This window comes from Elephantulus edwardii, unplaced genomic scaffold (assembly GCF_000299155.1).
Source record: "Elephantulus edwardii isolate Elephantulus edwardi_28Jun2011 unplaced genomic scaffold, EleEdw1.0 scaffold00016, whole genome shotgun sequence".
NCBI classification, from domain to species: domain Eukaryota; kingdom Metazoa; phylum Chordata; class Mammalia; order Macroscelidea; family Macroscelididae; genus Elephantulus; species Elephantulus edwardii.
This window is the reverse complement of record NW_006399766.1, coordinates 9,575,861-9,593,297: the sequence shown is the minus strand read 5'-3', so window position 1 is coordinate 9,593,297 and position 17,437 is coordinate 9,575,861. Positions and strand designations below refer to the sequence as shown.

General features: G+C 38.5%; 1 protein-coding gene across 3 annotated transcripts in view; it reads right to left on the bottom strand.

Moving 5' to 3' along the window:
* The window catches only part of DMD (dystrophin), a 1,058,866-nt gene that overhangs the window by 492,784 nt on the left and 548,645 nt on the right, over positions 1–17,437 (bottom strand). For all 3 annotated transcript variants that reach the window (XM_006881772.1, XM_006881771.1, XM_006881773.1), the window contains one exon: positions 12,336–12,492. In XM_006881772.1, the coding sequence (XP_006881834.1) occupies positions 12,336–12,492 (157 nt within the window). The remainder of the gene's footprint in view (positions 1–12,335; positions 12,493–17,437) is intronic.

The following is a 17,437-nucleotide window of genomic DNA, read 5'->3' as shown; positions in this document are numbered from 1 at the left end:
TTTCCCCATTTTGTAACTAGGTTATCAGTCTTTTTCTTGCAGAGGCCCAGGAGTACTCTGTAAACTTTCATTATGAGACTCTTGTCTGAGTTGGTATTGCCAAATGTTTGTTCCCTATCAGCAGATTTTCTTTTCACCCTGTTGGGAAAAAGTTTTTGATGCACACTGGGATTTAATCTTCAGAAGGTCCCATTCATCAATTTTATCCTCTCCAGATTGTATATCTCTGGCTGTTTTTTGGCAGTCTCTTTATAGCACAGACTATGCCTTCTAAGCTTGACCCCAGTTTGTCTTTGACGAACTTTATGGTTTGGGGCTTTACTCCCAGGTCTTTGATCCACCTTTAGCTGATTTTTTTATATGGTGTGAAATGTGAAGCCTGTTTCAGCTTTCTGCAGGTAGCAGTCCAGTTTTTCCAGCACCATTTATTGAAGAGGTTAACATTTTCCCTTTTATAGGTTTTATTTTCTTGTCGAATATCAGTTGGTCATAGATAGCTGGTCTATTTCTGTGTTCTCAATGCTGTTCTATTGGTCTATGTGCCTGTCATTGTACCAGTACCATGTTGTTTTGGTTACTACCACTGTGCAGTATTTTAAAAATACCCATTAACACTGTAGGTTGATGGGCATTTGTTAGTGCCCATCAACAAACTAATGGATAAACACAAACAAACCCAAAACAAACAATGGTACACACAATGGAATATTGTGCAGCTTTGAAAATAAACAATGAACTCATAAAACATTACACAACATGGGGGAGCATGGAAGACATTATGCCAAGTGAAATATCTCAGTCACAAAAGGACCAACACTGCTTAACACTGCTGTTATAAAATAAGTCAGACATCAGAGGCATTGTTGGGGAGAGAATAGAGAAAAGGGTGGACAGATAATGAACACTGCATTAGAATAGAAGAGGGGAAGAACAGTCCGAAATGAATATATGATTAGCCATTATATGTATGGCAATAATCTGGAACAAGGGGTGAATTGTACGGTGGGTTGAGGGAGATTGATTGGGGGGGGCAGAAGAATATGTGCAACAATGAATTTAAAAAAACAGTAAATATTAAAAAACTGAAAATGAGATTGAAACGTAAAAAAGTATAAATAGCTCAAATGCAAGTGTTCTGAAGATGAAGCGTATGGTACTGGTTTTATTGATCTACTGCAGACCAGAGAGGAGGAGGATGAGAACTCTGGGAACAGGTACTGGCATGACAGGGGGTCAAGTTTTTGAAATACAGTGAATTATTTAATATGGTCCTTCTAGCTATGGCCCTTAAGCTCCCACCAAACGATTAAGTGGACTTATGGAAATGAGGTGCTGTGGTCAACCAAAGAAGTTTGTTTGTGGTGCCTGCTTTTAAACTATGAATATTTTACCAATGTACATTGGTATAGAGATAAGTTAGGATTTACCTTACTTATGGATTAACTTGTTAATAACGTAAGTAAGGTACATGACACTCTTTTTTCCCCCGACACTCTTGAATGTTGTGTCCCATCTAATCAGTGCTTCTTACCACTAGGCCATTAGAGCTCCTTCCTTTTGAGTGTTGTTCTTTGCCACCAAATTGGAATCTACTCATAGCTTACCCTTCAGTGGGTTTTCAGAGGTAGTAAAGCTAATAGGAGGAGGCTTTCCATCCTTCTAGCAACACTCTGGTTGTATCTTTTCCAAGACATACCTGTTCATTCTTTTAGTACTCCATGGGATATTTAGTACTCTTTTCCAACACCGCAACCCAAAGGCATAATTTTTTCTTCTGGCATATTATTTATTGTCCAGTCCTAGATGCATAGCAAGTGACTGAAAAGATCATGGCCTGAATTAGGTGTGCCCTAGTCTTCAAACTGACATCATTGCTCTTTAGTATTCTGGAGAAGTCTCTGGCAATGGCCTCGTCCAAAGCAATATCTTCCCTTACTTCCTAACGGCTGGTACCAAGGATGTTGATTGTGGATTCAAACAAGATGAAATTATGGACAGTTTCAATCCTTTCTCCATCTATTGTAATGCTGCCTACTGGCCCAGTAGTAAGGGCCAGGTTTTTTGTTTGCTTGATGTTGAGATATAATCCATATTGAAGGCTATAGTCTTGGATCTTCTGCAGTAAGTGCTTCAAGTCCTTCTCACTTTTAGCAAGCAAGATTGTGTCGTATGCATAATGTAGGTTGTTGATGAGTCTGTATACAATCCTGATGCCACATTCTTCTTAATAGAGTCCAGCCACATGGATCCAGACTGAATAGGTACAATTATGGGGAAATGATACAACTCTGACGCACACCCTTCCTGTTTTTAAACCAGAAAAGAAAAGGTCAAAATCGTCTTTAAATAAGATGGGGAAAGTTCCATCTTCTTTTCAGTCCATTTCTGGATATGAATGAAGACATAGTTTCACAGTTTCAGACACATCGAGTCATTGTTTGAGACAGCCAACAACAGCTTGAATGACAGGATTTAATTTATAAATGAGATTAAAATAAATGTGAAGCAAAGTTAAAGGCTGGACATATTTCAAATGTGAAATTGATTTTTTAAAAAATTTAATTGTCCCTAATGAGAAAACACTTTTGAATATTTAGCAGAGTGGTGGGGAGATTGCTTTTAACAAGCTCCTTGTTTAGATGTATTTTTGTGAAAGCCTTTCAAATGAAAGTTATGCTCTCTGTGAGCAAAGACACTGTGGACTAGAATGAAGTCTAATCTATTTGCATGTCTGTGATACGGGAGAGGAATAGATTGGTGCCCACACGTCTTGAACAGCTGTATGGCCCTCCATCCTGACACTGGGCTTCTTCCAACAACCATTGGGGAAGTAACTTCCTACTGACAATAATGCTGTTAAGTTCTGCACTGACCATAAGAAATTACCAGTGAAAATGGAATCTGTTCCTATGGCCATTTAGAGAATTAGATCTTAGTTAATTTGGATAAAGTTGTACATTCTGTAAATTCCTTCTGAAGTGAAAAATACAGATGAATGGATTATTAGGAAACCGTGTGACAAATGAATTTGCATCCATTCTCATGAGGCTCAGCCAAGACTAGAGATTGTCAACTCTAAGTGGTGAATAATTGCTGAATCATAGCAGTTGTTTCTGTCGATCAATATGACCCAAAAGCTGGATTCTTGATTCTTTCTGTACATATAGGCTCATTTCAAAGTCTTTCCTATCTTATCTTTTTAAATGCCACTGTCATTTACCCATTTGTTTAAGCCAAAGATCTCAGAGTCACCATTGACTCTGTTTTATCTTCTGGTCCATGTACTTCATCTTAAATTCTGTCAGCTACTATCTTAAAAAAATATCTTGGATCCAACCACTTTTTCACCAAATCTATCAGGTTTACTAGATAGATCAATCATTATCTCCTGACTAGATGATTTCAATGCTTTCTTTGATCAAAAGGAGGAAATGTCGAATAACTATTACAAATATTCATGTGTTTTTGTTTTGTTTTTTTTTTTTAAGTCTGAGAGGTTGGATGAACTCTCCAAACTCTTGTCCTGGGATAATCTGTAAACCTTAAAGAAAGGAAAAAAAAAACCCATCCAAAAGTCTTTTTCAAACCAAATAATAGTCTAACCCAACTAGTAAATAATAGACATTGAACACGGTTCCCTTTTTAAGAACAACTACCAATATGGGAGCAAGCTGACAATAACACATTGAAGTATTAGATAGGAAACACGGGGATTAGTGAGTTTTTTTCCTGGGAAAGGAACAACTCAGAACATGAGGATGAGAACTTCTGCACTATTTAAAGAATGCAATCAGTGTCACTGAATTGTACATGTTGAAACTGCTGAATTAGGGGATGTTCTGCCGTGTACATTCTCAACAAGCAAAATTAAAAAAAATTTTAAAAGTGGAAGGTCCATGGAACACACTCTTTTTGTTTCCAACTGGATCAGCCCATTTTACAGAGTAAGCATTCAATAAATACTGAGTTGAATTGTAGGATTCAAAATTATAATGCGGTTTCTCATATTAGAGCTTTTTAGGAAAAACTAGGGCACAGAAAATGATCAGGGGTTCATTTGTAATTAAATTAATTGTGCCTATAGAAGGACTTGTAAAGGCAAAGCACTTACCAGATATTATTTTTAAGTCATATGTCAAGATATCAAAATATTTTGACTAAGTTGGAAAGAGGACTTTGCTAGGGAAGTCGATTTGTAAATTATTCATACTGTCTACTGTTACAGTCATTAAAAAAAAAACCCCAGCCATTCCTAGATGGCTCTGTTCTCAAGTTTTGATGATCTAGCTAGTTTTCAGAAGATTTCCTTAAATGTCCTGAAATGTAGTTCTAAAAATAATTTTGCCTTTTCTAGTCAACATCCCCTAAAATGACTGCAAAAATATCACACACAAAAGATGTTTACTCTATTAGTGACGAACAACAGATAAGCAGCAAAGTCAAGAAGGCATCTTGCAGCAGACGCACCTAATGGTGAATGTCAAGGAAAGGAAACTCCTTCGAAGCCAGGGGGATGAGACTTGATCTCACATACTTAGGACATTCCGTCAGGAGGAGGGGAAAGACAGAAAGGCAGACCCATGAAGGAAAGGAAGACCCTCAATGAGAAGGAGTGACACAGTGATTACAAGGGGGGGATTACACACAATACATGTTGTGAAGATGACACAGCATTGCTCCGAGTTCTCTTAGTATTTTATGTAGGGTCACTATGAGCAGGAGCTGACTTGAAGGCATTTAACAGCTACAAGAACAAAAAATTTCTTTAGAAACTCCAACATGGTGGGTCATTGGATCTTGGGGCAAACCACTCTATTACCACCTTTCCTTATATCTCCCCCTAAGAGGTGAAAGAATATATTTTTTTTTCCTTAGCCCAGAGATGACTTGAATCTTAACATTCACAAATAGTACCCAGGGCCATTTCCTATTTCAGAAGGGGGATAAGCCAAAACAAAGGTAACTTATCAAGTGAATGCATCTAAGAAAATATACCCAAATAAGGAGGGCAGCGTTGATAACAGAATTAGACCAAATGAATGTCTAAAGCACTGTTTCGAGGATAATTTTACTGAATTTATGAACATATCCCTCAGTTTTTGGTGACTTCTCAAGAAATCAAACATGCATAATACATGACCTAACAAATGGACAAGTAAATGGCTTTATTCAAGCCTTTTCATTTGTCTACAGACCCAAGCAATAATGGCTTTCTGTTCACAGTTTTAATAATGTATGTACTGATTACTTCTCTCTAAATTTCAACCTAGAATTTTCGGGAAGCTTTGAAGGCATCCTTCATAGTCTCTAAGAAGGGATTATAGAAATCTTTCATTTGAAAGAGCAAAACCTCCTGACAAACAATTCCGCACATAAAAATGTAAACAAAAAGTCACTACTAACAGTGTCTTACAATCAAGGCCCAATTTCAACTAGGGTTTGTGGTATAGCGAAAGGAATGAAACTCAGCAATTCCCAATATCATTTGTCCCTTTAAAATTCTCTCTAGGTTAATCACAGAAATAGACAAGTAATAAATATCACTTTAGTGGCTGCTCAAGTAAAACAAAGGAAGTCAGTTTTAAAAATATATCTGGACCAGGATAATACACACTAATTGAAAACGAGTCAGTCTAGTGAGGCAAGTAATGAGGAACCGTAAAAGTCAGGATAATATATTCAAAGGATATAAAAACTGGTCAGTTTATATTTGCTAAGGCACATTTGAGCTTTAATTATTTATAACACTTCATCTCATACAGAGCGTTATTTTATTAATTAGTCTTGAGAGCCATTCCAGTTGCTATGCTTCCCAGCTGGGTGAGGAACTTAGAGCCACCCCCATGGGTGTGAAAATTGCTTTGAGAGGCCCCGAGTTCCGAACTATGTGTCTGAACTCTCTTGGAATTTTACCTACAGAAATACCATGAGCCCCTCTGTCACAGTAATTGAGACGGACTGTGTGTTTTTCCCTTAAGAGTACAAGTCATATGATAATTGGCTGAACAGTTTTAGCATTAATCTGTGATTATGTCCAAAGGAAATATGAAGTACTTGTTTTCAAAAACATCCTGATGTACAGAAAAGTGACAACAAACAATATTTGATTATACTGTAGATTCAACTTTGTATTCCCATAAAAAGCAAAGAGCAAGGGCATTTATAATAGAGAGTAAGCAGGTGATTCGAAAGTGACACAGATATGTGGGGAACACGTTTATGACTATAAATTGCCTGTCTTTTTTTTTTTTAAAAAAAGAGAAAGCTAAAGTTTTATTAAGGGGCTCTCGGGCGGGATTCCTTGGTCTGGAGAGAGAGAGAGGCAGAGAGACAGACCAGGGAAATACCTCAAATGGCCTGTCTTGATAGCAGACATTCCATATGAAGAGTTATTTCAGTCAAGAAATTAAGAAAGAAGTACAAATCATAATCTTAGAAACAAGACAAAGACAAATGTACAGATACACAATCTACCAAAAACTTGAGATTGATAGTTTTGTACTGATTGTGTTTCTTTTCTCTCCTCCCGAAGATCCAGTGGAGAGGCCATGTTTCAAGGATTTTCTATGGTAGATTTTTGTGTTTGTGTCCAAAGGCAAGAAGAGAATCACCAACTAGGTAACGTTCTATTGTTGTGAATTGTTACGTACAATTGAGTTGTCCATGATTCATGGTTATGCTATGAACAACCTATCTTGGGCCTGCCTTCTCTTACATCATCCTCATGACAGATGATACGCTCGAGCTCTGTTAACAGTCGTCACTGTGTCAATACATCTTACTAAGGGTTTCTTCTCTTTCTCTGACCCTCTCCATCTTTCCCAGCATGATGATTTTTTTTTTCAAAGAACCTAACCCTCCATTACAACTACTAAATAAATGTGGCAAACTCAGAGTAAAACAAGACACTAATTTGTTCTCTCACTGACATATGTGGTAGGCATTAAATTTTCACTGGACAGTGGTAATCTATTAATTTCAAGGAATTACAGGGAACAGAGAAACAGTTTTAATAATTCCACTGAAATGAAAGTTAAAAACTAAAAAAGCAGAAAAGAAATCTACCCAATTTGTTAAAAATGTGTTAAAAATAGCAATGGAATTCCAAAATCTCTGCAGATGTTCATTGAAATGAAAAATAAATAAATAAATAAAAGAAAATGAACACCAAAAAAAAAAATGATCATACAAAAGAAAGACATTAGGGAAATATAGGAAATGTAGATCATAATAATAAATATTCTGATTTTGTATAAGAATAGCATTCAGTACTTGAAATGCGTAGTCATTTCATACAAAGAGTGTAATAAATATAATAAAATGTGCTTTTAAAAAAAATAGCAAGGATAAAAAGAAATGAGGGAAAGACTATAGGTTAAAAGAGATATTCATCAGCAGATCTACATTTGCTGTCTCTCAGTTACTCAATCAAATATTGATTTGGTACAAACTCCCTAATCAGTTGAATTTAAATGAGAGAGATTCAGTTGGATGGACTAACTTTCTCAGATGGAAGGTCATGGAAGTAAGTCTTCTATAGAGACAGAAAAAGACTTCTTCCTTTTGTGGACAACAACTTTAGTCCTTGCCTGTTGAAAGCTGTGGTCACTTAGTTTATAGGGAGTTATGCTGCAAATCCAAAGGTGGTGTTTTTAAGGCAGCTTAAATTCACCAATGGCTCAGTAGGAGTAAGATGGACAACCTCTTTCCAAGTGATTTACAGCTTCCTGATAACTCACTGGAAAGTCACCTATGAGTGGGCTGTGACTCAATAGCAATGAATTTGTTGTGTAGAGTTCCAGCCCCTTCAGGACCCTCTCTTCCTGAAAGTGGTACTATGAAATTCAGGTCATAGTTTTGTAAGCCAATTCCCCATCAAAAATTCCTTGTAAAAATGTACCCTATTGGTTAAGTCATCCAGGAATTGATGGAATACCAATTGACATATTTCAACAAATAGATTCTGCTCTGGACATGCTTGTCAGATTGTGTTAAGAAATCTGGAGGACAGCTACGTGGCCAAGTGATTGGAAGAAATCCATATTTATTCTCCTTCCCAAAAAAGATGATTCAACAAAATGTGGAAATTATTGAACAATATCATTAATATTACACACAAGCAAAATCTTGCTGAAGATTATCCAAAAATATCTGGAACAGCACCCTGACAGAGAACTGTCAGACATACAAGCTGAGTTTAGAAGAGGCTGTGGAACTATGGATGTCATTGCCAATGTCAGATAGATCTTGGCTGTAAGCAGAAAATACCAGAAAAGTGTCTATTTGTGTTTTATTGACTATGCAAAGGCATTTGACTGCATGAATCACAACAAATTATGGCTAACATTAAGAAGAATGTTAATCCAAGAACACATGATTTTGCTTATGTGAAACTTGTACTTAGACCAGGAAGAAGTCTACAGAAAAGACCAAGAAAACTGCATGGTTCAAAATCAAGAAAGGAGTGTGTCAGAGATGTCTTTTCTCCATATCTTTTCTATCTGTATGTGGAATTTGGGCGACTAGACTTTATGAAGAAGAATGTGGCATAAGGACTGGAGGAAGACTCATAAACAACCTATGTTATGCAGATGACACAACTTTGCTTGCTGAAACCGAAGAGGACTTGAAGCGTTTGCTACAAAAGGCCAAGGACTGCAGTCTGTTATATGGATTACATCTCAGCATTAAGAAAACAGAGATTCTCATTACTGGGCTAATTGGCAGCATCATGATAGATGGAGAAGAGATTGAAGTTACTAACAATTTTAGCTTGCTCAGGTCCACAATCAACACTCTTGGCACTTGTTGGTGTTGTTAAGTGCCGTCAAGTCATAGGCGCCTCATAGCGACTCTATGAATGAAAGTCCTGGACACCTGTATAACTGTATAACTTTTGTCCTTTCACCAAGGTTCACAGGATTTCCAGAGGCAAGCTATTTTGGAAGTGGATGTCACTCCTGCTTCCAAGCTTGTTTTATTGGGGGGCGCCACCAAACACTGTCCACCATGAGTAACCATTCTCGCATTTGACTCATCAGTGTCACAGTGTTTGGCTTCACAGCAACCACAAGTTACCTCTGTACAGCAAGTGGACTTAACCGGGGGTTACATGACCTAGAAGAATGCCAACAAGAGGAGCCGCCATGGAGACACTAGCCATCCCACCAGATTGGCCGGCTGATTTGCAGAGTGGAGGGCGACTCCAGTCCCCAAGCCTCCTGAAGGATTTTAAGCTAGCACCTGGAGCAGGTTCCACAGGCTCCACCCCACCCTTACTTAGCCTCTTGGCTCTAGTAGTCAGGAAATCAAAAGACGAATAGCTTAGGGAAAGTCTGCTGTCAGGGACCTCTCCAGGGCACTAAGGATCAACAATGTCAGTCTGGGGACTAAGATGCTCTTGACCCATGCCATGGTCTTCAAAATTACTTGTCATGCATCAGAGAGCTGGACAATGAGTAAGGATGACAGTAAGGTGTCTGCCTTTGAGTTATGGTGCTGGAGAGTACTGACCATACCATGAACTGACAACAGAACAGAGAGGTTTTTATTGGATTGGGTAAAACTGCACTGCTCCTTGGAAGCAAGGATTTTGGGCATATTGCTGGGAGTGACCCGTCCTTGAGAAAGGACACTATACTTAGTAGGGTGGAGGATCAGAATAGGACAGGAAGACCCTGTATGAGATGAACTGACACAGTGACTGTGGGAATGAGGGCAGATATATCAGAGACAGTGAGACTGGCTCACGACAGAGCAGGGTTCAGAGCTACTATTCACAGGGTAGCTATGAATCATAGTCAACTTGACAGCGCATAACAACAATTGTTGTTTGCTGTATACTATAGAGTTGGAACCAACGCACAGGTGACGCTCTGCCTGGTATTCAGAGGCAGTTAACCTCACTGGAGGAGACTGCCCATCCTTCTCCCATGGAGCAGCTGGTGGCCTCAAACCACGTGCCTTCGAGATTGCAGCACAGCTGGCTACATTCCTTATAAATTATATCCAACTGATTCTGCTACTGTGGTTAAATCTTCACAGATACAGATTTTGGCTTTCAGAATCATTATGCTAAGTGCAAGAACAAATTTGAAAAGGTTACATATTACCAAGACATTTGTATTAGTTTTGTAACTTTCTGTAAGTCTATAATAATTTCTAAATAAAAAGTATTAGCAATTAATCAAATGTAATAGATGTACCTTACTCTCAACACTGATTAAACAACAAGAACAAAAACCAGTCAAAATATTAAAATATGTAGAAATAGAAGTCATGATGGCACAGTGGTTAAGTGCTCAAATGCTAAACAAAAGATCCACCAATGACATTCTCCATGATGAGATACTTGCTGAAGTCTTCCCCACCCCCCCATATTTTTTATTAGGTTGCATACAATCATTCATATACATTGTGGTTTTTAAAGTTTGTAAAAACTCCTTTTTTTATGTGCCCTCCCCCCCTCACCATGATTCCTAGACTCCCTCCCCTAATCCCCTGACCTCCCTCTTTCCCTCTTTGGATATCCATACACATCTTACTAGTTATCCTTCTATTATAAAAGTGGACTGAGACTGTGTTCATTCAGCATACTCATCTCTAGCTTCTTCCATGTTATGTAGTATTTTCAAAATTGTTGCTCCTGAGTGCTGCATAATATTCCATAGTGTGAAAGTACCATAGTTTTTCAATCCAGTTGTTTGCTGTTTGAGCTGTTTCCATGTTCTTGGTACTGTAGAAAATACTGCTTTGAACATCAGTGCACAGATCTCCATTTATGTCTCAGTTCTATTTTCCTTGGGGTATATTCCTAGCAGTGGAATAGCTGGTTCACATGGAATTTCTATGTTCAGCTTTTTGAAGAAGTGCCAAACTGCCTTCCAGAGTGATTGCAATCCCACCCACAGTGTATGAGAGTTCCAATTTCTCCACATTCTCTCCAACAATTCTTGCTTACAGTCCTGTTAAACTTTGCCACTGCTACTGGAGTGAGATGGTATCTCATTGTGTTTTTTATTTGTACTCTTATTGCCAGTGATTTTGTGCCTTTCTTCATGTGTCTGTTGGTCATCCACATATCTTCCCTTTTCAAAGGTCTTTCCATGTTGTTTGCTAATTTTGTAATTGGGTAGTAAACTTTTGTTATGAGACCCTCGTCTGAGACAGCACTGTCAATTTCCCCCGCCCCCCCACCTCAAACTGTAGATTTTCTTTTTACCCTACTGTAAAAAAAGTTTTTTATGCAAACAGTGCTTTTATCTTTAGAAGGTCCCATTTATCAATGTGCTCTCCTCCTGGTTGTACATTTCTGGTTGTATTTGCCAGCCTATTTATACTATAGGCTAGGCCTTTTAAATGTGATCCCATTTTGTCTCCTATAATGTTTAAGTTTTTTTTGGGGTTTTACCCTGAGGTCTCAGATCCACCTTGATTTTTTGTGTATTGTGTGAGATGTGGATCCTGTTGCAGCTTTCTGCAGGTAGCAGTCCAGTTTTGTCAGCATCATCTGTTGAAGAAGCTATAGTTTCCCCATTTGATACGTTCTGTTTCCTTGTTGAATACCAGTTGACCATAGACAGATGGTTTAAATTCTGGGATCTCTATTCTGTTTCACTGGTTTACATCTCTGTCATTGTACCAGTACCATGCTGTTTTGGTTATTGTGGCTGTGCACTTCCTAACCTCTTGATGGTACAAAGAAGTCTATTATTTGGATTGTATCCTTGGAAATTCTATGGGCAAGCATTTCTACTGTTAACCTATAAGGTCACGAGGGGTCAGAATTTGGATGGCAAGTGGCTTGATTTGTTTTGGGATGAGACAAATGTAATTTTGAACACCAACTGGATATTTGATATTATGAAATAATTGAAACTTTAAATATCTGATAGCAGTACTATAGCAACCTTGAATGACTTTTTCATCTTTTAGAGATACTTTCTCCGATATTTATTAATGAAAAGACACTTGCCTAGAATCTACTTGAAAACAATGGAGGAAGGGGCAGAGTTATAGCGGAAGTAAAACTGGCCATAAATAGGTAATTACTGAAACTTGAAGGTACATGGGGGGTTTACCACAGTATTCTGTTCATTTTTGTATGTGTTTTCTATCTTAAAATCCGAAAACCAAATGAATCATTTCTTAAAGGATATTAATAATGCAGATGTTTTTGTATTTTTGATATGTCATCCTCAATTGTACATAATTCACCCTTTGATAATAAGGAGTGGAATACATCTATTCAATTTAATTTCACTCAGAATTAATTTTTATAATAATCATTGGATGCTTACAATAAGCAAAGTGTGAGGCTTAAAAAAATATCCTACCCTGTGGACATCATTCTGCTTCTGTACTGTTGGAAAATCGCCTCCTATTGGTGCCTGGCGACTTAACTCGTCATCTTTCAGCTGTAACCACACCAGAAGCTCCTGAAGAGAAAGGTGCAGACGTTTCCACTGGTCAGAACTGGCTTCCAAATGAGATCTGAAAAATAAGGGGGCCACTTGTCAATATTGGGGAGGACAATTAATGAGCTCAACAATTCCCTTCAGTAACATAATCACATCACCCTATCGTGAATGACCTAGCAGTCCCAGGTGCAATTCTGATTTTGAGAGACAGAAAATGGAAGTGAGGGTTATTTTGATGAAAATTTTGAGTCAAGGTAGTGGTTAACCATATGCTTATTTTCACATGCTGAATTCTGAGACTTTTGGCAAGAAAGAGACACTAGAACAGACTGCTTTCACATAGTGTTGCAGTCAATGAAGTTTAATGTTTTCCGTAGGAAAAACGTGGACCCAGTGACTAATATAAACCGCTCAACTTTCATGTGACTCATGCTAGTGCTGGAATTATTTCTGCTTTAAGAAATGGAAAGGTTTCTCCCACATCCTGACTTTTTCATTTCCACACCCTGGGCAGCCTCTTCCATTGACTCCTTCCGTCTGGCGTCTATTTCTTCCTTCTCCTCATCCCACCTGCTTGTCCTTTCACTCTGTGTTTCCTCATCTGTGCACACCTGGGATTTGCTTTCACCAAGTTCCAACATTTTCCACTTTGTTTCCTTTGTGTAAAATGAACTGAGACAACAGTTCAGGGGGAAGAGGAAAATCAGACATTTGCCAGAAAGGCTCCCCCCAAACATGAATAATTTAGGCAGGAAACCGAGTGCTCTACCATCAACTGTATTTAGAACATGTTAATCCTTAGGAACCATTTAAGAATCTGCAAATGAATGATTTGCGTTATAAAATCCACATTTCACTTGGGGATGAGAAGCTGAATTAATAAAATAAATCATCATGCAAGAAAACAAAGAGGAACACAGAGTGTTAGTCAAAGCATTAACCTCAGGTAAATTAGGAATTATGCTGCGTGCTTCACATTTTATCAGCAAGTACTAATACTTCATCAAATTAATGCTGCTTATAATATAAATATAATGTTGTTTCTAATGCTATGAAGATTAAAGTGTAAAGAAAAGCATCCAGGTAGAGAGAAACATTTCCCTGGGCCATTTGGTAACTCAGTCTGACATTTCAAATACAATTCTCCTCTGGCCCCAGTCAAACAGAATCACAAAAGAGTTTCTATTTGGAAATTAAATTGTTCCAATCTTTCCAAAGTATAATTTGATGATACATAGAAGTCCTTAAAATAAGCAAATGCACTGACCCCACAAGTTCAAATTCAAGGAGTTCATACAAAAAAGTAAGGCTGAGAGCAGAAAACTTGCAACACTATACTATAGATACAAGATTGTTATTATTGTTATATATAGGATTATCTATGACTGAGGGAGAGCAGTAAAGATTTCAATATTCAAAAGTAGATGTTTGGTTACACATACTACAATAAATTAATACAATGAAATTCTATGCAAGATGTTCAAAGATCACCACATCAGTTTCTAAGAGAGCAAGCATACATTGCATACATGGTATAAAAAAATGTAGAAAATCTTTTTTTTCTCTAATATTTGTGTATACGTAGTTGTGTGTGCATGCTTACTCTGCATGAAAAAATTTAGAACTAGGTTATCAGTTAGAACTAGATTTGCAATTGATTTCTTTCTTCATCTTTATACTTCTCCAAAGAATCAGATTTTTCTTTTTTAATGGGCAATATAAATATTGTAATCCAAAATGTGAAGATATTCATCACCTAAAAGAAATGAATTGCTCAAGACTCTAAGGGTATCATTTCATTATCTAATAAAATGAACTGTAAAGTACCATAAATGCCATCAATGAAATAAAGGAGCCCAAACTGCATATAGTGTAGAGGTCAGTTTTTTCAATCCTACTCTTTCAGTTATCATATTTCATGGTACATCCAAGAAGAGAATGCCCTGTACAGGATTTCAGCTGTTTAAGGGCATATAATGACTACTGGCTACAGATCTCCTGGGATGCCTGGAGTTTTGTAGCTTTCCCCTTGAGAGTAAGGCAATGCAAAAGCTGTCAAAAGGGGCATTCTGAAAGGAAGTTAGAGACAGGCAGAGTCAAAACATGCAAAGGCAAAAAAATGGGAGAGGAGACACTGATTAAATAAATATCTGTTTTATAACTATAGATCTCAGTGACACATTGGGGAGTACAGAGAATGAAAAGTAATGGAGGAAAAAAATATCAACGGCATGGCCTTCCTCTATCTAATGTATCAGTTGTTGGTGAGTTGATTCTGACTCAGTGGCAAAACTATGTGTATGTTGAGAGAACAGAGCTCCATCAGGTTTTCAAAGACTGCCTTTTGGAAATAGATCATCAAGGTTTTCTCTTGGTGTCTCCAGAGAGATTTGCACCTCTTACTTGTCAGTTATGAGCCAGATAAACAAACTATTTGTACTATCTAGGATTCTCTTAGGAAACAAAGTGGACAAACTGTCCATGGTGAGGTCTCACGCTTATGCTTATTAATTTGCACGAAGAAACATTACTACGAACCTGTTTCGAGGTCATATGATCAATTTAATAGTAATGGTCAATGAACTCCTATACATCTTCTGAGAGAAAGAAAAAGCATTGAGACCTAGGCTGTTCAATTCTAAAGGATCTAAGAATTAGACCTTGGTAAAAGGTAGGGAAGCTGCTATAAATTGGGCACAGAGGGCGGTCAAGGGATTTAACAAGGCAGAAGTTGACATCATGTTGTTAGGTGCTGTTGCGTTGACTCCAACTCATAGCAACTGTGCAAACAAGACTGAAACCTGGCTCTATCCTGTGCCATCCTCGCAATCTCCACCACACCCAAGCCCCTTGTCACAGTTACTGAGTCAGTTCATCTTGGCAGCATCTTCCTTTCTTTAGCTGACCCTTTACCTTTTCCAGCATGGTGTCTTTTTCCAAGAACTGACTCTTCCTGACAACATGGCCAAACAAAACATGTGAAATGAAGCTTCACCAGCCTTGTTTCTAAGGAACACTCTGGTTGCCTTTCTTCTAAAAGGGATTTGCTTATTTATCGTCGGCCATGGTACAGTCAATATTTATCTCCAGCACCACAATTCAAAGGCATCAGTACTTTTGTTGTTGTTGTGTGCCACAGAGTCAGATTTGATCCATAGGTGACTCTCTATTGTGTTTTTTAGAGGCAGTTGATCACACAGCAGGAGACTGCCAGTCCTTCTCCCACGGAGGAGCTCGTGGCCTCGAAACGTGTGCCTTTGGGACTGCAGCACAGCTTATTGCCACTAGGCCACCAGAGCTCCCTCTCAGTACTTTTAGATTAATATAAAGCAGATAAATACCATGATTTAGATCGGGTACACCTTAGGCTTTAAACTGATATGCTTGCTCTCTGGCATTTTAAAGAGGCTCTTGACAGGACACATGACCACAAAATATTAAAAACAAATCCCCAAACTTCCATTTATCCATCTGGGTAAAGGAACTTTTCCTAGGGTATAGGATTAGGTCAAATTTTATTGTTTGATAACCTTAATTTTGGAAGCAGGAGTGGCATCCACTTCCTAAACAACATGCCTCCAAGAACTCTATGAACTTTGATAAATTTCGATAGTTGTAGAGGGGCTTTAAGCCTTTTGTTCACAGGGACACTATGAGCCATGCTCAACTTGAAGTCAATCAACCACCACCACCACCTTAATTACCAAATGACTATTTCCCCTTCTAAAACATGGGAGTGAAAATGAAGATGTGATATGAGGATTAAAACTTAAGGAAAAGCCTAGTGAATGATATAGAAGGAAGGACTAGAGAGGTAGAATCTGGGTCAGAGGATGGCGTTTGCTTAAAAGCAGTGCATACACATACAAAGGTATGGTCTCAGACTTCAGTGTGTATGAATAACCTGTGAGATGTCTACTAGTTGTCACTGAGTCAGTTCCGGCTCATAGAAACCCTCCATACAGCAAAGTAGAACTTCTCTGGGCTCCAACTGCTAGGGTTTCCAACTGATGATTTTTTAGAAGGAAATTGACAGTTCTTTCTTCTGAGGAGCCTCTGGGTGGACTGAAGTGGCGAGCTTTCAAGTGGCAGCCTAGTGTGTAGACTGTTTGCTCCACCCAAGGACTTCAGCCTTTAGGGTGGTTGTTGTTATGTACAGAACTTACTCAGAGCTGGTCCTCCAACAGATTTTCAGAGCCAGTTAATTGCACAGGAGGAGATTGTCCAACTTTCTCCCTTGGAGCAGCTGATGGATTCAAATCATGTGCCTTTCGAATTGGAACACAGCTGCTTACCACTAGGGTGTAGCACTTATAAAATAAGGATTCCGAGGTGCTATCTCCAAAATATGACTTAGATCTAGCATAGACATTTTATTTCATGTTTTAATTGGTTTGCACATTGCTCTTTATGCATGTACACTGTGTTTTTTGTAAATGTGTGTGCATGTGTGTGTGTGTGTGTGTGTGTGTGTGTGTGTGTACTGTCAAATCAGATCTGACTGGTACAGGAGATTGCCCCTCCTCCTCCAGCAGAGCATCTGGTGGATTCGAACCGCATACCTCTGGGATTGTAGTACAGCTTCTTGCCACTAGGCCACCAGAGCTCCCCTGTACATTGTGTTTTGCACAATCTTTCACTTAAGCTGTATTTTGTTCATGTATATTTTGGGGGTTCCCCCTTATCTGGTGGCCTAGTGGCAAGAAGCTGTGCGGCAATTCCAAAGGCACGTGGTTCGAGTCCACCAGCTGCTCCATGGGAGAAAGATGGGCAAGCTCCTCCTGTGCAATTAACTGCCTCTGAAAACTCACCAGAGGGTTAGCTATGGGTGTGTTCTGTCTCGAGGGTACACAACAATAATCATCATCATACTAGTAACTACATTCATGAAAGCGTGCAAGCCAGCTACTTCATGCCTCATGCCCTAATATCCCCCGTTGAGATGGCCAATTGCTGATTTCCTCGTCCCTATCAAAACAGTTAACTCCGCAATAAGGGATATGCCTTTAACTTGCTGG